We start from the raw sequence: 25,801 nt of genomic DNA, 5'->3' as shown, positions 1-25,801 counted from the left end.
TTCCAGAAACTTCTACTGTGACACTTGCCTCTCTGAATTCGACCAAGGATGAGTAAGAGATCATCAAACTCCAAGTGAAAGCAAGAACTATCAGAGGGAAGACACTAATCAAATCACAAGCTGACTCATCTCCCTTACAGATATCTATATATGGATCCCTCATCCCAGAGATCCAGAGGCTGGAATTTTGCATCTTGTAAGGAATTGTTGTTGGTTTCTTGAGACAACATCATAGTGTTGGGTGATCTAAGCTTTGTATGAGGTGAAGAAGGGCTTACTGACTAAGAGGATGACGTTGGGTCAGAATAACTGGTTGTAACTCCCTTGGCTCTTTCTTGGTTATCAATAAAAGTTATTCAAGTTTTCCTCCATACTCTTGTGTCATTTATGTTTTATGAATTTGTATGGTCAATTTACATCTGATCCTAGATTGTTTATGATTATAGATCCATGTTCTTGTATAGTGTTATGCTACTGTGATCCTACAGGTACTCTGTGAAGTTGGGCGTACAAGGGAGCAAGTAGCGAAAGACTATCAAGAGAGGGAGGAATCGAACCAGGAGATTAGCGCAAGACAGAGGTTGGCCTTCTTTGTTCTTCTCTCATCTATATTTCATAAAGGAAAAACGAAAGTAGCTTTACTTTGTTTGTTTCTAAGGTAGCTACCACACCTTAGTGGGATAAGCAGTTCTGTGTAGACACTTTTCCCTCTAACACCATGTTATGCTCTTAACCTGCAAGACAATACCAGAATATAGAATATGCGAAGAAATATACCCAGAACATAGAATAGTGAGAAACAACAGCAAGTATGTTATTATTCAGAAAGAAATGTTCACTTGCCTCTTCGAGGGGGCAACCTCCAATAGAGCAGAGCTCGATTACAAAATAAGACATGATGCTCCTCGCAGGGAGTCTCTATCCTTTATATATGACTCATACATGCAATACCATGGATCAATACCATGGTTCTTATTAATACCATCTATCTAATACCATGGCCCATTTGCAACTAACTGTGGTCCTGTCATTAATTGCGGGTTAACCACTTACAATTATTAATATGGGCTTTATCAAGTCCTTACTTAACTACATAAATAAGGGGGTTATGGTGGGACCCTAACATGCCCTCCCGCTTAAGAATAGTCTTGTCCTCAAGGCTGAAGCTGCGGAAACTGCTGAAGAATAGTCGTTGGTTCCCAGGTTGCATCTTCCGGAGAGGTGTCTTTCCACTTGACGAGGACTTCCTTGATCATGCAGCCACGCAGGTGCCGTTCTCGTGTGTCTAGGACCTGTTCAAGTTGGAGCCAGATTGACCCTTCTTCATCCAATTCAGGTAGACTGGTTTGAATTCTGCAATTGTTCCCAATCACTTTCTTGAGGCATGAGACATGGAAAACTGGATGGATTTTTGCAGTGGGTGGCAAAGCTAGCTTGTAGGCCACTTCTCCAATGCGTTGAAGTACTTGATATGGTCCGTAGAATTTTGGAGATAGTTTATGACAACCCTTGTCTTTGAGTGAAGTTTGCTTATATGGTTGCAGCCTCAAAAATACCTGATCCCCTTCTTGAAATTGGCGCTCTAAGCGATGCTGATCTACCTGTTGCTTCATGCGGTTTTGAGCTTGATGAAGATTCTCTCTAAGATGGGCAAGCATGGTTGTGCGGTTTTGTAGGAGTTGATCCACTGCTTGTACCTTTGAGCACCTCTTGATATAAGAAGTAAGGGAAGGAGGGAGTTGACCATAAACTGCTTCATAGGGAGTCACTTTGGTGGTGGCATGATAGTTGGTGTTATACCACCATTCAGCTAGAGGCAACCACTGTACCCATAGATGTTGCTTTTCTAAAGTGAAACACCTAAGGTAGGTTTCCAGACATTTGTTGACGGCTTCAGTTTGACCATCTATTTGTGGATGATAGGAAGTACTGAGTTTTAGTTGGGTGCCTTGTAGCCTGAAGAGTTCCTGCCAAAAATTACTGGTGAAGATCGGGTCACGATCAGACACAATAGAAGTGGGCATGCCATGCAATTTGAAGATCTGATCCATGAAAGATTGAGTGACCAAAGTCGGTGTAAATGGGTGGGGTAGGGCGCAGAAATGAGCATACTTAGAAAGTCGGTCCACAACCACCATGATGACTAACTTGTTTCCTGACTTTGGAAGACCTGTAATGAAATCCATAGAAACCTCTGTCCATATAGATGTCGGGATGGGCAACGGTTGTAATGTGCCTGGTGCTTTGATTGTCTCCCCTTTGTGGCATTGATAGACATCGCATTCCACTACAAAAGTAAGGATGTCCTTTTTCATGCCTGTCCAAAAAAATGATCTTCTAGTGCGAGCATATGTCTTCTGAAAGCCTGAATGTCCTGTAATGGGGGATGAGTGAAATTCTGCCAAAATACGGCTTTTGAGGGTGGATGTTGGTGATATTACGACTCTATCCTTATAGTGAAGAATCTCATCCTGCCATGAGTAGCCCTTGGTGGAATTTGGATCCGCTTGCAATTGAGTAATGAGTTGGGAGAGCCAGGGATGTGAAAACCATTCCCTGCGAGCCTCTTCAATCCTTTCTGAAATGGGAAGGGAAATTGCGAGCAGGGTACTTTCCTCCTCAAATTGGTGATATAATGCATCTGTTACACTATTTTCGTGCCCTTTCTTGTAAATGATCTCATAATCATATCCCAGCATTTTGGCGAGCCATTTATTTTGTTGTGGGGAGGATAGGCGTTGCTCCAAAAAATATTTAAGGTTGTGATGGTCTGTGCGGATTTGGAAACGTCGCCCCAGTAACTAAGGTCGCCAGGTATCTACTGCATGTAAGATGGCCATCATTTCCTTCTCATAGGTAGATTGTCCCAGATTCCGCCCACTTAGTTGTTGGCTTGTGAAGGCCAAGGGTCGACCTTCCTGCATTAAGACCGCCCCAATACCCGTACCCGAAGCATCACATTCAATGACAAAAGATTTGGTGAAATCAGGTAGTGCTAAGACTGGAGTGGAACACATGGCATTTTTTAGAGTTGTAAATGCCTACTATGCATCATCATTCCAGAAGAATGAGTTTTTCTTGAGGATTTGAGTGAGGGGCTTCGCAATGTGACCATAATTGCGGACAAATTTGCGATAATAGCCTATGAGACCCAAAAATCGTCTTAGGCTCTTCAAGGTCTTAGGTTGAGGCCAATCCTGCATTGCCTGGATATTTTTGGGGTCCAACTTGACACCTTCACGCCCCACAATGTGGCCCAAATACTCAACTTCTTCCATGCCAAAAGAACATTTGGTCATCTTAACAAATAATTTATGCTTGCGGAGTAGTTTCAAGAGCAGATCTACATGCTGAAGATGTGCGGCCCAAGTGTAACTATAGATGAGGATGTCATCGAAGAAGACCAGGACAAATTTCCTGAGATATGGTTTGAGAAGGTGGTTCATAAGGCTCTAAAAAGTAGATGGGGCATTACAAAGACCGAATGGCATGACCAGGAACTCATAATGGCCTTCATGAGTTTTGAAAGCAGTCTTTGGAATGTCGACTTCCTTCATGGGAATTTGGTGGTAGCCTGAGCGAAGATCCAACTTAGTGAAAAATTGAGCCCCATTGAGTTCATCCAGCAAATCATCAACAACCAGGATAGGAAATTTATCTTTGACTATCAACTTATTGAGGGCCCTGAAGTCTGGACACATCCGCCATTCCCCATCTTTCTTGAGCACCATGATCACCGATGATGAATAAGGACTAATGCTGGGACGAATGACACCTGCTTCCAAAAGTTCCTTGATTATTTTTTCTATTTCATTCTTTTGGGTGAACGGATATCTGTATGGGCACACATTTGGTGGTTGGGCCACTGGAACCAAGGTGATGCTATGATCATGTTACCCTCGAGAGGGTGGAAGCTCATGAGACTTGTCAAAGGCTGGCAGATGGTTATTTAAAATCTATTGTATCTCAGGATGAATCGGCAGAGAATTGGGTTTGACGGCCTGGATGGCATTAAATTGAGATATAACTCCATGATGGCCCTTTTTTAGAAATTTTTCCATCCTATGTGAGTTGATGATAGAGGGAGCTCCCGCCTGGAATCCACGGAGGGTATGTGTGGAGTTGTTCTGCTTCAAGCTCATATATAACTCCTGGAAATCCATTGTGATTGGCCGAAGAGTGTGAAGCCATTCAGCACCGAGGACAATGTCGCACCCTCCCATGTGTATGGCAAACATGTGGGTTTTCAACTGATAATCCCCCATTTGAAGTTTGACATTTTCACAGCGGCCTTCACATTTCATTGTTCCCCCATCCACAATTTGGACTTGGAAGTTAGAAACTGCTCATACAAAACAATGCACTGCTTCCACGACTTTTTGATGGATGAAATTATGTGTACTTCCACTATCAATCAAGACTACTACTGGGCGATGTTTAATAAAACCTCTGATTTTGAGAGTTTGAGGTGAAGAAATCCCTGCCAAAGCATGCAACGAAATAGCTGGTTCGTCAGGGACATTGTGCTTCTGGTTGTCCTCTTCTACCTCCTCTGGTTCCTCAGGTGGTGGGGCTTCCTCCGATGAGTTGTAATCAGTGGCACCAATTTGAAAAAACTTAGGCTCCTTGCATTTATGACCTGGGGAGTATTTTTCATCACAGTAGTAACATAATCCCTGCTTTCTTCTTTCGGCCATTTCGGCAGGTGAAACCTTTTGAACCTTAAGTGTTTGAGTCGTGTTGTGAGCCTGTGGGGGGTGACCCTTGGCGGTGAAATTTGGGCGAATGGACTAGGCTACTAATGCACGTTCCACGTTACGAGCTACCTTGCAAGCCTCCGACCATGTGGGAGGGTGGTGTAGTCGGAAGTGGGCTTGTATGGCCTCTTTAAGACCGCTGATAAAACTTTCTGTGTAGAACGCATCTGGGAGATCCCTAGTGCGGAAAGCTAAGGCTTCAAAGGCTGTAACATATTCATCCACTGTGCCAGTCTGTCGGAGCTTAGTGAGACGACCCAAAAAAGAATATTCTTGGTCAAAGCGCTCTGTAAGAGCTTTTTTGAAGGTGGCCCAAGTCATAAAACTTCCATTGCAACGTTGATGTCATTCCCACCATTGCCATCTTTCATTGTCCAAGTACATGCTCCCCACCATAAGCTGAGTCTCATTATCTAAGATGTTATTCAGATTGAAATACAGCTCCGTCTGTGCTACCCATGCGGTCGGGTGAGAACCATCAAATTTATGCATATCCATCTTGGGAGGCCACAGACGGGATTGTTGGTGGGTGCCCCAGAGGTGAACAGAGTGGCTAGACTCACCCTCACTATGTCCATTGCCAATATACGCCTCCTCGCGGGCTTCCTCCTTGCCCTTAGAGAGTGCATCAGATAGTTTGTCAAGCTGAGTTTGGATGGCTTGCAAGGATTGTTCAAGTTTGCCGATCTTCTCATTGGCCATAGCTTGAGCTATAGTTTCTACCATGCACCGATCCGATGTACTTGAAATTTGGGACCGCCCAAATTTTTTTCGCTAACAATTGAATGGTACCACCTTGATCAGCTCGTCGTCCTGATTCTTATGGGCTAGATCACCAATAAGCACCCCGAAGGGTCTCAGTTTTTTTTCTGAAAACTCCTAACGGAGTTTTACTCCTTGCTTAGGAATACTGCAGTAGCTGAATCCTCAAAATGTCAATGCTGCCAAAATTCCTGCGGAAATCACGCCCTGGTATAGCAACCCCACACAACTACTCAGATCTGGTGGATCTGAGAGATCTGAATGGCTAATCAGGTAGCTCTGATCAGCGGAACAAATTTTTGCTACAGATCTGATGGATCTAATAGATCGGAATGGCTGGTCTGCTAACTCGGAACTGCAGGACTGATGTCTGATGCTACTGCAAACCCCCTTGTGAGATCTGATCTGGCAGAGATTATGCATGATCCCTAGTTAGAAAAGGGAACTATGGTCTCGAGGAGTGTCAGGTGCTACAGATCGCAATATACATAAGGGTCTGACAGTAGTACTCGGCCCAATGTTTCAGGGCTCTAACTAAGGAGGATCAACCGTACCATTATCCGTACAACTCGACTACCCTATCATACGGGCGAGTAATCTCTCCGAGTGCTGTTCTCGGTGTACTGTAGTAGCAAGACGACCGACGGTTTATCTATGGCGAGGTTTCAAAGGAGCTAGGGGGCTTCCGATATACCCAGAGGGTACTTGGAAGACAGTCTGTGCGTGGTTCTATCTAATGCACTACTACGAAGGGGTACCCATAGGGGTTATAAGGGAGTCCAATAAGCATGACCACCTCTTGTATTTCCTACGTGCATGCCTCCCCAAATCCGCAGGTTTATGCGCTCAACGACAAATCCCGTGGTTTAAAGATGCTGGAACGCGTCTCTAGCCAAAAAAAAATTGCTAAGAAATGGAGATCCCACCAACCCTGGAAAGAGCTCTAATACTACTTGTTATGCTTTTAACCTGTAAGACGATACCAGAATACAGAATATGCGAAGAAATATACCCAGAACATAGAATAGTGAGAAACAACAGCAAGTATTTTATTATTCAGAAAGAAATGTTCACTTGCCTCTTCGAGGGGGAAACCTCCAATAGAGCAGAGCTCGATTACAAAATAAGACACGGTGCTCCTCGCAGGGAGTCTCTATCCTTTATATATGAATCATACATGCAATACCATGGATCAATACCATGGTTCTTATTAATACCATCTATCTAATACCATGGCCCATTTGCAACTAACTGTGGTCCCCTCATTAATTGTGGGTTAACCACTTACAATTATTAATATGGGCTTTATTGACTCCTTACTTAACTATAACTATGACTCGATCCAACTACATAAATAAGGGGGTTAGGGTGGGACCCTAACACACCATTAGCTTAGGATTAGGAGTAGTGTTTTCTTTTGGTTGGTTTGTTTGCATGCTTGTTTGCTTCTTACTTTGCATATTTGTTTTGTTGCCTGCTTAGTTGCTTACTCGCTTTTCTTTCGCATTTACTTCTAATTTTCCTTTGTTTTGTGTTTGTTTTTTTGTTTGCGTTCGTAGGTTAGTTTCGCATGAAACTGTGTGTGACTCTTGAAACAAAATGGGTAAAGTACGAGAGGACTTGTGCAGTTATTAATACTTGGTTATCTGTCGTCCTTCCTCTGTATGAAGAACTTGTTATCTTTATTCCATGATATGTCGATGGAAAATATGTATTTTTTAAGTGAACCTTGGTGAAAACACAACCCTTGCACGCTAACTAGTGTCACCTACTCTAGTCGGTTGTTTTTGGGTTAACCGTTGGCAGCTCAGTCAAGTAGAGTAAGGTGAGGGGGAAAACCTTAACAAGCACATCAGAGGTATATATAAACTACTTATCTGAAGGAACAACCTCTTCTGCTCTCAATAAGTCAAGATCCCTCTTTCACCTCTGAATGAATAAGTGCTACACACAGTTATGAAAATGAAAAGTGAAAATTTTCGAAAGAAAAAATGAAAAATGAATCAAGTGAAAGAAGAGAAAGGCTTCTTGTGCAGAGAGGTGATGCAAGTAAATCCGTCGGGGTGGCTGGCAGTGGAGCGATGCTTTTGTTCCTGCGTGACTCCACCGAGGTACTGTCCAGGCCTGCTGGCAACGAAGCAACACCAGAGATGAAACTAAAACCCTGATGACTATACTGCTTGTGCACCAACATACCCCACATCCCCAATCGAAACAATTGTGTTGGCTTGGCTTGGAATGTGTGTCGGCTGACCAAGAGCTTAGCAGATGCTACATCTTACAATCAAGAAAGTGTGGAAACCAAGATGAACAAAGAACTGAAAAATACTTGCAAAGGTGTTAGACTTGCTTTTCACAAACAAGGTCCATTCAGAAAGCTGGAGTTCTACCAATGTGTCGCCAAGTGTTGTAGTGGCTAAAACACCCTCCAAAATTTTTCCTTAGCTTCATTTTGTAGCCTCCCTACCAACCATCCTCAGTAGCATGTCTTACACTGTCAACTACATGAGCTTCATTGGTTTTCCAGTGCATCACAGCCTGTGCATGATACCTTGTTTCACTCCCCTCACAAGTTGCTTCTCTGGACTTGGTCCAGCTGTTGGTTGAGCAACTCCCTCAGGGAATTGCACAATTATGGAGGGGAACCAGTCTTCCCTCCAGAAATTGTACAAATCTGACTGACAGTCTGTTGGGCCCAGAAACTGCAATCCTGTCAAACAGCCTTCCCAGTGAAAACTGCACAATCTGGCCCAGCAATGCAGCTCAGCCCAAGAATTGCGCAATTCTGGGCAGCAGTCAGCTGCTCCTTCCAAAAATTGTGCAATCCCTCTGGACAGCCAGCCCATCTTCCTCCCAGAAATTGCGCAAAAAAGTCCCCTCAATCAAGCAAGTTGTTGCATGTTCCCTCAGGTTGACCGGTCCCAAAAAACTTGACTTGCATGCATGGGCTTCTTTTCCCAAAATATAAAAACGCAACATGAAAAAAGCATCCCTAGATTTTCGGGAGTTATTTTTAGCAGTTGGAGGTTACATGGAAATATCGTTTTAGAAACTTTCCTCCGAGTGTCACTGTTTCCTAGATTTGTGGCATGAGTGTCATGAGACTCAAACTTATTTGTCTGACGCTTCAGAGCTCATTTCTTCACATCGAACTTGGAGCTCTGACATCCCACAGCACATCCGGGAGTCTTCAACACATCCATCTAAGCCATTTTCGAGTAAGTCCACTTTACTTGTCTTTTGTAGCATTTATGTCGCTTTTTGTGTTTTGGCTTGCGTGAGTGTTGTATGCATGATTTTTGTGAACGCTTGTTATCATTTTCATGCATGTTAGCTTGTACAAGCATCGTTTCAATTTTCATTAGCATCTGACTGATGTCGCAAGCATGACATTGTTTTGCACGAACAGTCGCCAATTCGGTGACTCATTTCACACACATGCATGTTGTCCTGTTTTCTAAATTTGGCATTCACTGTATGCATGCACGATCATTCACTCCTACTTACACTCACTATCATCATGCATTGACATCTTCATTTTCTTTCAGTTTCCCGTCGGCGGGTCTGACCAACCTTGGCCCAGGACTCTGCTTCACCAAGACAGCATTGCACAATTCTAAGAGGGAAGGCTCTGCCTTTCTCCCAGGAAATGTGCGTTTATAGCTAGTGACTGTCCTCCAATATTGCCTTGCGCAATTTTGAAGGGCAGTGATTGCTAGCCCAGAAAATTGCACAATGCAATCCTTGGGCCTACATCACTTGCTAGCTGAAATTGTGCATTGCGCAATCCCAACACCCAACAAGCCAGTCTGGATTGTGCATTGCGCAATTCCAACAGTCAACCAGCCTCCCGATAGTCCAAACTACCTTTTGTGCAGTTCCATCAGCCAGTCTCTTGGCCTCCCAGTAAAAATTGCAGAATCCTTTCCAGTCAATCCTCAGGTATGTTGCATGTCATTCCTCAAGTTTTCTTTGGTTTTAGCTGACAGGTCTCTTTCCATTCATGTCGCCATGTCTCCAGACATAGCGGGTGTTCATCCATCTCTCAGCAGTTCAACATCAATAGCCTCCAAGAAAGCAAGATCAAAGGACACCGACGAAAGCGCAAATGGAGTAGCAGTTGAGTGAGTGTGTACAAGTTTACCGATCTATGAAGACACCAAACTAATCGTAGACAAAGACATCAAGCTAAAATGGCAAGAGGTCAATGATGCATTCTCAGGCACATTCGGGAAAATCTCAAAGACCGCCAAGTCTATGTGAACAATCACAAGTTTGTCTTGTATCGGATTGCATGTAGGTACCCTGCATTCCCATGCGCAGAACATGATACATTGGATTGTCTCGCACACTAATCCCGAGACGATGACATTGAGCAGTGTCAGCGGGACGGAGATTGCTACCTTCAGGGCACAGGATTATCAACAGATGTACCACATGACGAAGCCAGTGATCACCATGGAGACACCCTTCACCATACCCAACGGCAATGCCAACTCCAGGGATATCTTGAAGAACTGGGTGAAGGAGCCGACCAAATTCAGGATGACACCCAACCAGGTTTACAAGACAAAGATACTACGGAAGGCATATCAATACTTGGTCATCTTTGCATGTTACTTGTATGGCCAAGAGAGCACAAAGACCTTCCCATAGAGTTGGGTGATCGCATTGGACCAACTGGCCAGTGAAGGCAAAGCATGCAATTGGTCTGACATGTTGGCTCACAGGCTAAAGGAACAGGTACCAAGAGCTCTGCAGTCACCCAAAGGTCGACAAGCATAAATCTACATGTTCGCTTACATCTTGGATGCAATATGTGCCCATCAGGAGTTCCTGGGCTTGAAGTGGGCATGGACATCAGCAGAAACCTCTATGAATATGTATTGTAGAATTTTGTCTAAATGCAACTTTAGAGGAGTCATTACACACTCTCAGATCATTTTGTCACCCCGGTGTACAAAATGATATTTCAGCAAGATCCACCTTGCATGTTAAAGGCAGCAATAGAGGCATTGATCGACATAGAAGATTGGTATGCCTCACAGTCCAACACCTTCATACAGATGTATAGTGAAAAGAAGCCTCTGCATGTTTTGCCGAAGTTTTCCATGGACAAACTCGTCATGCAAGAAGTATCATACCACATCTCGGCAAGACTGTCCGCTAGGCTGCACCGGAAGAAGAAGGCACCTTCGCCTGCTCTTCCGTTGCGGATCGAGTTATACGAGATATGCAATTTCAAGCATGCAGATGTTGAAGCAGAAGAGATCAAGAAATATCCTTTCGACGTCCGAAGATTCAATCCGTATGACCCGCATTGTTTTTTAAAAGACCACTACACGAGAGTCCAGTTTCAGTGGATCCACAGGGCATGTCATTGGGTGGAGGAAGACCCACGGAGATACTGTCACAACTTCTCCAGGCCCAATGAATCGGTCAGCATCTTTGTGGAATGGTTAGCAAAGCAGCATGAAGTAGCATCCAGGAGAGCACCAGCAGCAGCAACAACAGAGGTAAACATACCCGCGTGCGACAAAGGCAAGAGAAAGATTTTCAACATCACAGAGGCGGAACAAAGCTGCAAGTTCAGAGCATACCCACTTGTGCAGAAATCATCGTTGGCAATAGAGGCAAAGAGGCAACATCGCGACAGGAGGAATGGAAAAGACGAAGAGAAAAATAGAGGATTGAGGAAACAATGAAGAAGTTGGATGAGTTGAAGGAGCAACTCCAGAAGGAACTGAAGTTGCACAGATAGGAGAAAGAAGTGCAGCAAGAACAGGTACAGGACGGGGCACAACATGTACAGACCGATGAAACTGCGCCCGTACAGGTAGTAGACTCATCCAAACAGCTGGCACCAAGCAGGCAGGGTGAGCAGTTGTAGGAGCAGGACTTTTCTCAAGAGATTGAACAAGCACTTGAGAAGATGGATACAGATATGGAGAAGCAATATTTAGAGCAAGACATTGACCTCATGTCTTACCACCAAGACGTCAACACACCAGCTTCACTGGATCCAGAAGCGGAGAAAGTCCTAAGCGACCAAGGAGATACTGAGATCTTTGGAGACAATCCAGAAGGAGAGATGCACAACATATCATTCGACAAGTCGAGCATAGAGTTATGCAATCTCGCAGAGTGTATACTCCAGATGACAACACATCTCCTGCACAGTTTAAGGAACGAGTGATCGTGTCTGATGTGTGCAAGCATTAAACACCGTTGGCCAATGCTACCAGAGCATATTCCAAAGCCACTGACTCAAGTGTTTGCTTCCTGATAGCAGAGAGTGAGCGAAAGGTTGAGGAGTTACAGAAAGCCAAGCAGGGAGGAGAACTAGTTACAACATCCGCCTTAGCAGAGTTGAAGAAGGTGATACTGGATAAATTATTGTCCCTTACGACAGTCATGCGGGCGTTGTATTCCAAGTTTGGTACCGTGGATAAAGTAGTTGTCCATCTCAACGGTTGGCAGCAGCGATGTCCTAGGAGAGCACGTATCTTGTCAAACGTGCATATTGTTGTTGACTACATGCAAACATGGACAATGAGATACAAGGGAGCCCCATTACACTTGCTCAGAGCGATCAAGTTGGAGGCACGCATCTGGAGTTAAATCCAAAACTATGAAGATCTTCTGCAACTCATCACTAGTTTGCAGGCTTCCCATGCACAGGTATTCAAGAGTATGGATGTCGTTGTGCGCGCACATGCGATCCCATCTATTGGGACACTCACCGAGGCAAAGACAAAGGTACAAGTACAAATGAAGCTTGACTCGTACTTTGATGAGTTGACGCGCATAGCCATCAACGCAAACTTGGTGATCAACGCAGACACCATGCATCAATATGTCACTGGTCCGGTCGCACTCAAGACAACGATGTGCATGTTATCAGACGAGTTGGACAAAGGAGCCCGAATAGTGTATCCGGATGCGATGGACGCAAGAGTTTGCTTCCAAAAAGATGTCACCACAGAGTACACAAACACCATCGCGGAATACCAAGCTTGGCATCAATTCACCACCGTTGAGTATCGTGAGGATGTCCAAGAGCTGGTCTTCCCACAATTGACCGAGCCATATGATGTCTTTCATGTCTTGCTCAAGCCTATTTTGTCTCACATGGGTACATATGCAAATTGTATGTAACGTCTTGTCAAGTGGAAGTTCAAGTGTCAATAGTTGGATGTAATAGTCATAGAGTAGATGAAGAGTCATAAGGGTGGATGAACAGTCATGAGGGTAGATGAACAGTCACAAAGGGGAATGTCAAGGACCACCCCACCCTTTGCTATATATAGTCCCTCATAACTCATTGTAGAGGCTTTTGGTCAACCAAGCCTCCGATAGGAGTATCTTAGAGAAAGCTTGGAAAGTATTGTAACTAACCTTGGCTTCTCCACTGTGCAGAGCTAGTATATCTCTTTGGAGGAGCAAGCGGCAGTGACTATAGTGTTATGTTGTCGGAACTAGTGGTTGGTCATGGTTGTATTGTATGATTGGAACTTTCACTTCTTAATATAATAGAGCCAACACGTTTCATGCATATGTCGTATTGTATTTTAGCTATCTTATTTACTCTAAATGATATATGTATCTATTTTCTTACGCATGCATGTATGGCTTTCCTATATAAGCATGTATGAATCTTACTAAAATGTGTTGTTGGTTTAACCATCACTTTGGATTGCTAGCTTACTTGCCTTCCAATTTGTGATGCATCTTTTCTCGTGTGTTCTCTTCTTAACTTCGTGCTTTCACAGGTTTGCAAGGGGCGCACTCACCTCATGCTCTGTGTTAGAACCGCTCATGCACCTTCCTTGACTTGCTGCATATGTCACACCCTTGCTACCAACAAGGACATCTTACTTACCTTTGTGCGCAACCGTGATCAAGGCGATAATATTGTATGACCCACTATTGGGACTCCTACACCAAACGGTCTGAGGTCTAGTTGGGACTTCTTACCAGGGAGATCTCCTAACATGTTGACGAGTCCAGCACCGTCAACATGTTGTTACACCATGAATTTTTTGTTACACCGCGAATTGTCAAAACTGTAGCTGCTATTTTCAAAGACAATTGTCAAGGGTTGTATAAAGTAATTACACGCAGACAGTTAAGAAGATATTAGCAGTTATAATTTGTCTAAACAAGAGTGGTGTAACCACAACAAACCTTAATTGAAACAACTTGTAACAATTTATATCTTTTTATTATCTCAATTAGTTTAATCAGCATGAGAAACGTAGATTCTCATGACTGATTCGTTTTCCTAATTTTGGGACTCTAAAAAGAATTTAGTCTCATGTGAAGGGGGAACAGAACAAAGACAGTACCAAAATTTTGATCTTGTACTCTTCAACTATTTTGAATATAAGCATATATGGTGATGTTATTACAATTTTTGTGTTGAATTTTATCTAAGTTTTCATTTTCTTCCTACACCCTACTAGGGAGGAAGGCCCTCCTCTTTAGCATGGAGCGTAGTGTTGTTAGGTTATTTATCTCTTTCATGTGTTAAAGTGTGGATTTCTTATTATCGTTGCGCATGTTCATTGTAGAGAGATACACTTCTGCTTCCATATTTATTGTGTTGTTACACAGATTAATCAATTTTTCGCTAATAGCGTATGGCACGAATATCTTTATTTTGAAATTTTTATGAGGTGTGGATTCTTTCCTTACCGAGTGTGTTTCACTTCTACAGTGTGTATTTTAATTCCTGCAAGTTTGTATTTCCATTTTGCAAGAGTATTTTTATTTCTGCAAGCATGTTCAACAACATCTTTTCTTCTTTGTTTTACCTGGTTGTTACATGTATCAACAAATAGTGCAAATACTTTTGAAATAAAAAGAATTACCTTGGTTGATAATTAATGATTGTGAAGTGATAAAATTGACCAAACAAAAGTCACCCTTTAAGAAATGCATAAAAGATAACTAAAGTGATGTGTAGTAGGTGAAGGTTGACCCACATAGTAATGGATGCACAATGCAGTTGTTGAATTACAAATAAAAATAAATAAAAAGAAAAAAAAATTCACTTCAACTTTTCCTATAAGTTTGTTTTTATAAATAAAATACATTTACATAAAGCGATCCATTTTATAAAATATATAAAAATAATTGCATACAATCACTTTATACATTAAAATTGCATATAAAATGTAATTTTAAAAAATAACTCAAAGTTACTTTATAGTGATTTACTTTTATAATTTAAGTGAATTGCATTTTACAATAATGTTATATTATAACTTAAAGTTTTATGATATTTTTTCAAAAAACAACTTAATATAAAAAGTAAGACTTAAATTCAAAGCCAAATGGAACAATGCAAACTATATAGTAGATTTAATGGAGAAAGAAGGCTTTTTAAATTTTTTTTAGAATTGTGCTTACCCTAAAAACCTTTATTTTTGTTTAGCAGATTATAAAAATAAACAAAGAAAAAAAAACAACTTTAATTTTGATGATGCAAAAAAACAAACAAACAAATATGAGATTTAACAATATTAGTGTTAGATCTTGATTAAGAAATCTAGATAATATAAGTTTTATTTATATTTTTCATTTGTTGGGATCGCATAAAATCCAAAGTAAAGATCATACATTTAACCAACAACAAAAAACTTTCTATTCTATTTTTGGTTTTTTTATATTACCCATAATACACAACAAAGAGCATACATAGTCTGAAAATGATAGCAAACTACGAATATAATCATAAAAACTAAAATATTAACACAATATAAAAAAATTTAAAACCATGATAAAGTTGTATACCTTTATATTTAACAAAAATAATCATACTTTGGTTAAACGAAGAACTTTTCGAGTGAAATGTAGTGTTTTCAATTGAAAGCAACAAACCAAATAGAACAACTTGCTTAACTTATGAGTATAGAGAAATAGCAAAACCCATAAAAATTTGTATACTTGTAGCGACACAAATTCAAGATCTTGATCAACAATAGTATGTATTCATAAGGGTTTTAATACCATGTTCAACAAAATTTGGTATTTCCACAAAGACATTTAAAAAATTGCTCATGCAAATGAATCAAAGATATGTACAACATTGTATTATATGATTCAAACCTTTAAAAAGGGAAAATGATCATGATCCTAAACATTGTGACCACATGAAGCAATATATTAAATGCAAAAGAAAAATAAAAAATAAAATAAATAAATAAATAAATAAAAAATAAAAATACATAAGAGTTTCTCACAATCAATCATCAATAGATGACTCCTCTAAACAAAGATTATGAATCAATATAATTGTTAGTATTGAGAGGAATATAAATTGTCGGATCACTTTATATTTAGAACATATCATGATTATAGAATTTTTATTTTCTATGTGGTTCATGGACTGAAGATCGATGACTGCTACATCCACAGAGTATTTGTACTAGGAAAATCTACCCGAAGGGATCCCTTTATGTTGGCTCAACCATAGAGCCTGACCCTGAGAGTGTCGAGAGAATTGAACCTGTGACCTCTCAATAGCAAATGTGATTTTCACAAATGGCACTCAACCAATTGAGCTAATTGAGCTAACCCTCAAGGCTTGACAATGATTATTGAACTAATTACTAATGCAATTAATGCTTACTAAGGAAACACAAGAAAAAAACACATTTTATCTAAAGACACATTAGATGATGTCGATCTTAACTAACTCTTTAAATTTCCGAATATCCTAGCATTAAAAGTGAAAATCAATATATATCCTAGCATAACAAGTGAAAATCAAAAAAAAAATATATATATATATATATTCTTAAATCCTTCTAATATTTCATTACTTCAAAAAAAGAAAAACACAACCCTTGATAAACAACACTAATAACTCAACATCATGATAATTCAATTATAATTCTTTTGATATACTAAAATAGTAAAAAAAAAAAAAAATATTGTTACAATACGATGGCTTATCAATATCACATGATCAAAAAAACATAACTCACTTCATATGCCACGTTCATATGACATTTTTTTAATTAATCGATGCAAATAAAAGGGGAAAAAGAGTGTATCTACTTTGGAAATAAATCTCAACTTATTTTTTTATTTGTGTATACAACTATAAATATTCTAGAATAATCCATGGAAGCCAAATCTCTGTCATCCACCTAATAATTATTGATAATTAAATTAAAAATCTCGAAGCTCTACTCCAAAATAAACACCTATTTACATAATATTAGGTTAATAAAAAAACATTTTTATTACTACTAACTTTTTTTAATAAAACTTTAATTCATGATCAAAAAAACAGAACTCACTTCATATGCCACGTTCATATGACATATTTTTAATTAATCAGTGCAAATAAAAAGGGAAAAAGAGTGTATCTACTTTGGAAATAAATCTCAACTTATTTTTTTTATGTGTATACAACTACAAATATTCTAGAATATTCAATGGAAGCCAAATCTCTGTCATCCACCTAATAATTATTGATAATTAAATTAAAATTCTCGAAACTCTACTCCAAAATAAACACCTATTTACATAATATTAAGTTAATTAAAAAACTTTTTATTACTACTAACTTTTTTTAATAAAACTTTAATTCCACACAACATTAACCTTTCTGTCACTCAAAACTTTTGATGTAATGTATTGCTCTTTCAAATATATTGATAAGATAAACACCATTTCCTTGTGCAACTCTGAACATCGTGGTAATGATAATTATAATTATAGGTGACTCATGTAAACTTCAAATTCTATAAAATGCAACTGAATTCAACAAATAACAAGAAACTTCTTATTCTTAGAAAGTTGATTTTACCTTTAACAACCAAAATAACACTTAGAACCGCTCAACATAACTACATAACGCAACAAACTTATTGTTCTTAACCTTTAACACAAAACACTATAAGCTGCTCAAAGTAGTTACATACCCAGAAAAATCATGAAAAATACAAATGCATTATATATATTACATGCCCTGTGATGATAAAATCTATTAAAGAATGGGTAAATTTTAACTTCTACAAAAAGAGATGCAAATGTGCATCAGGTACAACAATTCTCAACCCTGCAGACTTATAGGTTGTGTAATAATTCTGCGAGATATATCCATTCAACGATGCTCAATTCCTCGGACAGTGGCATTGACTTCCATCTATGGTTTATTTTGATATAAACCTTGCAATCACACCCCGAGAAGTTGTAAGGGCTTTAGACGCTGCTCTGGTTGTTGTTGGATTACAGTATATCCTACAAAATAAATCAAAAGTATGAATAAAATGTCCAAAAAATACAGTATCTTCCTTCTTAAGAAATCTCCTTCAATTGATGTATGAAAGGGAGAAATGCAAAAGTTGGAGGAAAAAGCATCCATATAGACTGTACAAAGGAAAAATGGTCTTACGATGAAGTAAACATGGCCACTAGTCATTAATAATATAGGGCTTGATCATTAATTTATCTTTTAAAGCATTATCAGTAAAACAAAAAATTATTGGTTAATAATCACACACACAAAGGAAAATTATTGATGAAGAATTCATGCAACTTCACAAAGAACCTGAGACAACCATAACATTGTGAAGAAAAGAAATACATGAAAGAATATAGAAAAGTGCTGGTAGAAAGAAATAATTTTCATTGCAAAAATATATTCGTGTATAAAGTTCCAACATTCAACTCTTGGCATTCTTTGTTTCTCATCAATCATATTTATTATTGTGAGACATTATATGTGTCTCACACATTCTTATCTAAGTAAATGACCATTTACACATTCCAACCTCTAAGTTTACATGCAGGTTGGATGTTTTTCGAAACTTCTTATTTCTCCAATTAGCTAAGAGCTTGAACCATAATTTGAACTTTATAAGGATTTTACTTCTTATTTCTCCTGATTAGCTAAAAGTTTAAACCACATTCAACTTTCCAAGAATTTTGCAAAAAAATATGGGAACTCCTAGGAACATTCTTTAAAGTTCTTTTAAAAATGAAGAAAAAAGAATTCTATCACAAAAAACTACTTTAAATTCGTATTATTAATTTGAAAATCATTTGCTTTTTACAAAATGTAAAATATGGAAATTTACAGATTTTGAAAGCAAGATGTTGGACACTTTAAGAGAAACGTTTCAAAATAAAATATACTGATAACAAGTAGCAGTGTGAAAGTTATTAAAGAAGAATTTCATAAATAAAGCTCCAAAGGTTAACTTGCTTGTACAAAAGTTCACAGAGGTTTCTGGATCAACCCCCATTGAAATCTTTAGGGTTTACTAGCCGGTATTTCAGCTTCCAGTTACTACCTTCCTCATAAAATAGGGGAAGAATCCTCACTTGGAACATTATATTTTCGAAAGTGCTGAATAAAAGGTAAAAAAAGAGAATTTTTCAAAAAAAAAAAAAAAAACTTAATAACTTAGATGATATATTTTTCAAATTGAAAAAGTCCAATCATAGACACAATTAGAAAGAACTCATATTAGCAATACTTTGTGCAAGCATTATCTAAAATCATGCAAATATTGTCTACTACAGAGAACAAAAAAAATGATGTTATCAGATTCATAGCTCTTTTTATATATAAAAAATCAAAGTTTGTTTTGAAGAATCATCGTCCCTAATCTCAAATGTAACCTACATCATCTATTGAAAAGAAAATACGTGTTTGGATAAGACACAGGATATGGTGTATTTTTATGGAATTGTGCTTTTTTTTCACAAAGGTGATAAAACCTATCATAACTTAGTTGTCAACCAATAGTGAGGACAGATATCATTGTTTGTTATCCACAAATGTGGGCTGACTCATCACAGTTGTTCAATGAAAACTGTGCTACTTAGAATTCCCCACTCGTGATCCATAAGGGGTTAGTTCCACTCCTGCCAAATGCTTTTGGGTCTTGGGCCATTAACATATTTCCTTACATCTAAGAAAAATTGGTTAGGGAATCAACCACAATTTCAGGTCTTACATCAGGAATTAAAAAAAAAAAAAATCTGTCAGGGGAATAGATGACTATATGTTTAAAAAATTTCAAAAGCAATTTTTTTAGCTTCCTCGTGGAGGGGGAGTGTTATTTTTTCATTGTCGGATAATTTACAATTAGCTGAGATTTATTTTTATCTCTGATCACCAATTTTGTAACCAGCATTTATGTGTATCATGGTCAGTACGATGCACATAGTTGAGAATTCGTGGATGAGGTGATGAGCTAAGCGGGGTTTCGATAGAATTGCACTAGTTAAGAAGTTAGAGTATCCTCCTTGTCGGAAATATGGCCTTAATTCTGTCTGAAAAAGTCCATATATAACTCCTTTGGCAATAATTTATTCTGGAAATGCTCACATCGAGGAGAGTTTGTTCGTGTGTGGAAATAATTGAGCCAAACAAATGGCATCTCTCCACTGGGCAGGAGGTGAATGAAGGAGAGAATAAAAAATTGGCCATAGAAAGTGAGATGGTCATTGAGCCCAATCCCAGGACAGCATGAGTGCAACCAAGGAAAAGGCCTCTTCCCGAAAGGTGTTGCAGGGAATATGACCACAAAAGGTACTTGATGAGCCCTGAAATTATCCTCTTTTGCTCATCTTTTCTCTCTTCAATTACCTACATAAGCCCAAGCATTCCATTTTTGTACCTTATCCATTGTGAATATATCATAATTATAGACCTTTTAATTTATCCAGTTCTTACTTGTGAATTGATATATTTGGTAGATTTATGAGGAATTGTGATGGAATATTTGGCTTGCATGTGTTATTTGATATGACTGTGTTAAGAGGATATGTTACAGAATGACTTACGAATGTTGTTCATTGCCTTTTTGAGAACTTGTGTTTTGTTGTAGAGTCTTCTCCTCGTCACTATTGCAGAGTTGTCTTTACTCATCAACACAAAATGATTGAAACCTCATTGAAACAGCACTCGCCTTAATCAGTATAGAGTCTAGACTGCGGCGTTCTCCTGAACTCTACTGCCCAAGAAGCAAAGTGTAAAAGTTATGTCAGACTGGGTAATGCAGTGTAAAGGCATTTAACAAATCATTAAGTAAAATGCATTTGTAGAAAGAGTCGAGGAAGACTTATAATGGAGTTCAAGAATCGGTTAATCAACAACTACCCAACACTTGTAACTACTGAGAGACATTCTGTTGTTCCCAAGGGAAAGATAGGTAAGGGAAACCTCTGAATTCACTGGGATTTGGAAGTATTCAAGAACATTCCAGTATTTAAATATATCTCCACAGCTTGATTTATCTTAACTATGTTTTCAATCCGATAGTTGATTTGAACTTAAACAGGAATGCAACAACTTACAGATATAATCATAAACACAGAGATGCAGCAGAAAAATACTTCATTTCATTAATAGAAAAATACTAAACTATGCTTACAAATAGAATGGAAATAAGATAGCTCGGGCGATGGTAGCTTATCTCTGAGAAGAGATGTGGCAGCTACATGCCTCCGAATTGAGTTACAATGAGGCTCAAGGGCCTTTTTATTATTGAACAATAAGAGAAAACCCTAAACAACCAAAATCCTAACCCGAGGAGATGTACCACCAACAGTTTATGGGCCCCGTTGGGATTAGTTGGGCAATCAACTTCCTGGGGTTGTAACTTGGTCGTATTATCTTCATTTGACGCATATGATACCTCGTTGGAAACGTCATTTAGGGCTTCGAAACAGCGCCGGAAGTTCAAGACCTGAAAAGTAGCCAAAAATAGTAAATTGTGCTACAATTTAAGGAAACTGAAAAACTGAAAGAGACAGTGGTAGGGGTCCAATTGGGATAGGCGGGTGGCCACCAACATCCACCTGGATCTTTCCTCCCCCCTTAGGAAGCAATGGCCCACATTGCATTGAGTGCCTCCATGAGATGGGGAAACTTCCACTGAACTTGGTCCTTGGTGAGATGTTCTGCAATCTCTGATGTGTCCAGTAATGGTGGGAAGCATGGTCGAGGGTGGTCCACATTGAACACTCGGTGCAAGCCAAGGAATGGGGGAATGTTGTGCTCCAAAGCATTGTTTCCCACAACCTTGGTAATGGTGTAAGGACCATATCGAAGTGGTCTGAACTTCCGATGGGCTCTTGTAAGGCGTTCTTTCTACAAATGCAACCAGATTTTGTAGCCCACTTGAAACTTGTTGATCATGTTGCTGCTTGTACTTGGCATTTTCCACAATGGAGCGGCGATATATCGACCCGTTGGGTGGAGGTGCTCCAGGAGTCAAATCGAACGAATGCTTGACCTGACAATGCAACGGTACCCCTGTGGGTGAGGAGAAGATGTCCCTGTATTCTTTCATGATCGTATCCTCTTGCTTCTGTTGCGTGGAGGAACCCTTCCCGGGGGCCATGGATGTGGCTATGATCTTCCCCTTACTTTGAGAGCGAACCAGAAAGAAAATAAATTTCCTAGTCTGGGAGATGATCTTACTGCATTTCTTAGCAGAGATCAAAGAGGTGGCGGTAGGTGGGGCTACCTCCGGTATCCTGTATAATGTATTACCCAAAGAAATAATCACAAAGCGAGGTCTAGACTCATATACAGCATGTCGCTTCCACAAGTATGGTTGTCCTAATAATACATCACAAACGTTGAGAGGAGCAACATCACACAATACCTCATCTGTGAAGGGCTTGATGCTGTAGGGAAGCCGACACTGCTGGCTGACTCGGAGATCTCATCCTTCCTGAAGCGGCCCGATGTTGTACAGTTGTGGGTGTGGTATGGTCAGTAGGCCCAGTCACTTCACAACCTCTGCTGAAATGAGGTTCTTTTGGTTGCCACTGTCGACAATGAATTGCAACAGCAAGCCCTTCACCCACATTTGTGAGTGGAAAAGACGCTCCCCTTCCTCTGGATATTCAGGCTCATTCTTCTGGATCTTGGTGGTGGCAATAGTGGTGCTGGACTCCGCATCAATAATTTGCTTCCCTTTGTCATTCCTCTTGTCGAGTTCTGACTCAGGGTCGAAACATGCATCTGATTCTAAAGCCTTCAACTTGGCCACCAGCGACTGCTTGGCCCGACATTCACTTGTGTTGTGAGTGGGGCTCTTATGGAACTCACACCACTTTCTTGTGTCCTTTGACTTCGTTGTGGTGTTCTTTTCTTGCAACTTCGACGAGTTGTCTTGGGTCACCCTGCCTTGGCTTTGTCCTATGTTCTTCGGATTCGTAGATCAAAAGTCTCGCTTCTTTCGTTTAAACTTTTGCTCGATCTTAACAACGTATTGATACGTTGTGCCAAGCGAGGAGATGTCCAGGAACTCCATCTCGTCCTGGATGTACCTGTGTAGGCAGCCACGATAATTGAGTACCAAACGCCGCTCAGAATCTTTGATACCCAACTTTGTGAGAAGGATATAAAAAATATTGGTAAAATCTGGCACGTCTTGGTCCCTTCCCTGCAGCAGCGTGGTCCACTTTAGGTATTTATCCTCATAGCTTCCGACAAGGTAGTACTGCGCCTTGATGGCATCCCGGAATGAATTCCAAGTGAGTGCCACTGAAAATAATGAGGCCGTAATTTCATCCTTCTTCTCGCAGTAGGTTTTCCACCAGTCCTTGACATGGGGGGCGGCTTTGAGAAGTACAAAAGTGATCTTTTCTTGGCTCGAAAAATCATGAACAGAAAAATATTCTTCTAGCAGATTTAACCATTTATCTACAGCATCTGCATCTATCTGACCCTCAAATATGGGAATGTCAAACTTAACATGTACCTTAAAGGGTGTGGCGCTTCCAGAGTACCTACTAGAAGTAGATGTGTCGCCCCAAGGTAGCCGTTGAAGGATCTGGGCAAAGTTGTCCATCATCGCGTTCCTTTGTCGCTCAAGGGCTTCTTCGAGCAAGATTTTGAAAGGATCTCCTGCCCCCTCATCTTTCTTTTCTTCTGCCATGGGAGGTCGTCGGGTTTTGCAAGGCTGATCCTGCAATGCTTCAACTAGATCGAGCCCTAACTCCTTATACCTTGACCTCAATGGGGACATGCAAAGAAAAACAGAGAAAGAGCAAACCCATCTGATACCACTGATCCGAACTTAAACAGGAACGCAACAACTTACAGATATAATCATAAACACGGAGATGCAACAGAAAAACACTTCATTTCATTAATAGAAAAATATTGAACTATGCTGACAAACATAATGGAAATAAGATAGCTCGCGTGATGGTAGCTTACTCTGAGAAGAGATGTGGCGCCTACATGCCTCTGAACTGAGTTACAATGAGGCTCAAAGGCCTTTTTATTATTGAACAATAAGAGAAAACCCTAAACAACCAAAACCCTAACCTGAATAGATGTAACACCAAGAGTTTATGGGCCCCGTTGGGGTTAGTTGGGCAGCCAACTTCCTGGGGTCGTAACATGGTCATAATACCTATGTTTGACGCATATGATACCTCGTTGGAAAGATCTCTCCAAGGAATACAGTTGCTGACGCGATTTCCATAGGAATCGCTGAATCCATTTTGCCAAAAAAACATCGTTCCTCAAAACAGGTCTAGAAGTTCAGGCCCCGAAAAACTGCCAAAAATAGTAAATTGTCCTACAATTAAGGAAACTGAAAAACTGAAGAGACAGTGGTGGGGGTCCAAGTGGGATAGGCGGGTGGCCACCAACATCCACCTAGATCAATAGTGTTCAAGCTATAAGTCACAAAATATTTGTAATTCTAGTGTTTTAATTAATGAAGCGAAAAACTGAAAGAGACAGTGGTGGGGGTCCAAGTGGGATAGGCGGGTGGCCACCAACATCCACCTAGATCAATAGTGTTCAAGCTATAAGTCACAAAATATTTGTAATTCTAGTGTTTTAATTAATGAAGCGATTGTTATAATATATTTGAGTTGGTGGTTCGATTCAAGGATGAGCAAGGTCGCACTCAGGGAGGTGCGCTAATGAATGTACCGACAGCATATGTGTTCCATATTACAATGTGTTGTCTGATTACGTTTTCCAGCACCATGCTTTCTTCTACTGTTTACTTTCAACCAGTGTTGATAATATCGGTATCGGAAAAATATCGGTGAGGGTCATGAAAATATATTTTCGGCAATATCAACGAAAATATCGGCAAACATAAAAAAATGCATAATATATTCAGTTTTTTCAGTTTTTTAAGCATATAAAGCAACAACATGAAATAAACACATCGGCACATCAATATGAAGAAAGCATTGATATATATGACGTAGTGGATGTAAAATAAAAATGATACATCAAAGGCGATACCAAATCTTGTTGATCCCTGATAATTGTCCAATCAAGGACTCCAATGTGGAGAACCAATACAAAATAACATGACATATATAAAGTATCTCATCATCATGAGTTATATGTAGCAAAACAAATAAAATTAGCAGCTAGCTATCTAAGATTAGTGCCCTCTCCCCCTTTTATAGGAAAACATGATGGGTTGTTTGTCAGGCCTACCCCTCGCAGTAGAAGGCCCTGACCTTGCACCTAATGTCAAATAATGACTATTGGGTATGGAATTGTGCTCTCCTAAATTTGTAGTGGATGGCGCTGACGTTGACGCTCCCACAGTCTCCTCCTCCTCCCCCGAGTCCTCCTCCTCTTGCTGCCCCTGTACTAATGGTTCCTCCTCTAACCATGTAGGTGACTCCTCCATAATGGGCACATCAAACGCCACCCTCCATTTATAGAAAATACATCCATATTGTGTAAGGAAATGGCATCCAGACCCATTGGTTTCTCTATTTGCTTCACTCTAAGTCGGAGATTGTAATGCACATACACTAAATCATTGAGGCATGAGAACTCCAACCTGTAAGAGTGTCAAAAAAACTAATGAGTCTTGACACTTGAGGGTTATAAATTAAAATTACAATAAATGTAATTGCTCAGTCAAAGGTTGAAGCTAAAAGTTATGTCGATTGCACTTCTTTGAGTGTATTTTCTCAAATACACTCCAATTGCGCTCACACCCTGAAGAACTACAGGTTTGACTCAAGATTCTTATGGCCAATTTCTACAAATTTGGTGCCCTTGCACCATAGCTTCGCTGCCAAACATCTATAACAAATAAAGAAAAAAAATGTTAAAAACTTAAAACATAATTCAACTTTCAAATAAAACATAATTGAATTTAAAAAATCTAGAATTATAAATTAGTAATTTGAAAATTCTAATGAGCCATGACTTGTCACTTATGTGGCATGAAGAGGGTCATTTCTCGAATAGCATCCTCAAAGCCAAATAGGCCAACACAATCCCAATAAAATTGTATCTT

General features: G+C 39.7%; 1 protein-coding gene across 1 annotated transcript in view; it reads right to left on the bottom strand.

The window, feature by feature from the left end:
- Window positions 1-17,428: 17,428 nt before the first annotated feature.
- Window positions 17,429-25,801, bottom strand: part of LOC149138708 (uncharacterized) — a 153,766-nt gene continuing 145,393 nt past the window's right edge. The window contains exon 6 of the mRNA XM_089447379.1: window positions 17,429-17,777. Coding sequence (XP_089303505.1) covers window positions 17,690-17,777 — 88 coding nt within the window. The 3' untranslated portion in view covers window positions 17,429-17,689. The remainder of the gene's footprint in view (window positions 17,778-25,801) is intronic.

Source organism: Pinus tabuliformis, chromosome X, assembly GCF_031772625.1.
Source record: "Pinus tabuliformis cultivar Carrire ecotype Pingquan chromosome X, CPIR1, whole genome shotgun sequence".
Classification (NCBI taxonomy): domain Eukaryota; kingdom Viridiplantae; phylum Streptophyta; class Pinopsida; order Pinales; family Pinaceae; genus Pinus; species Pinus tabuliformis.
Note: the sequence above shows the minus strand (reverse complement) of the source record. Positions and strands in the feature narration are given on the sequence as shown.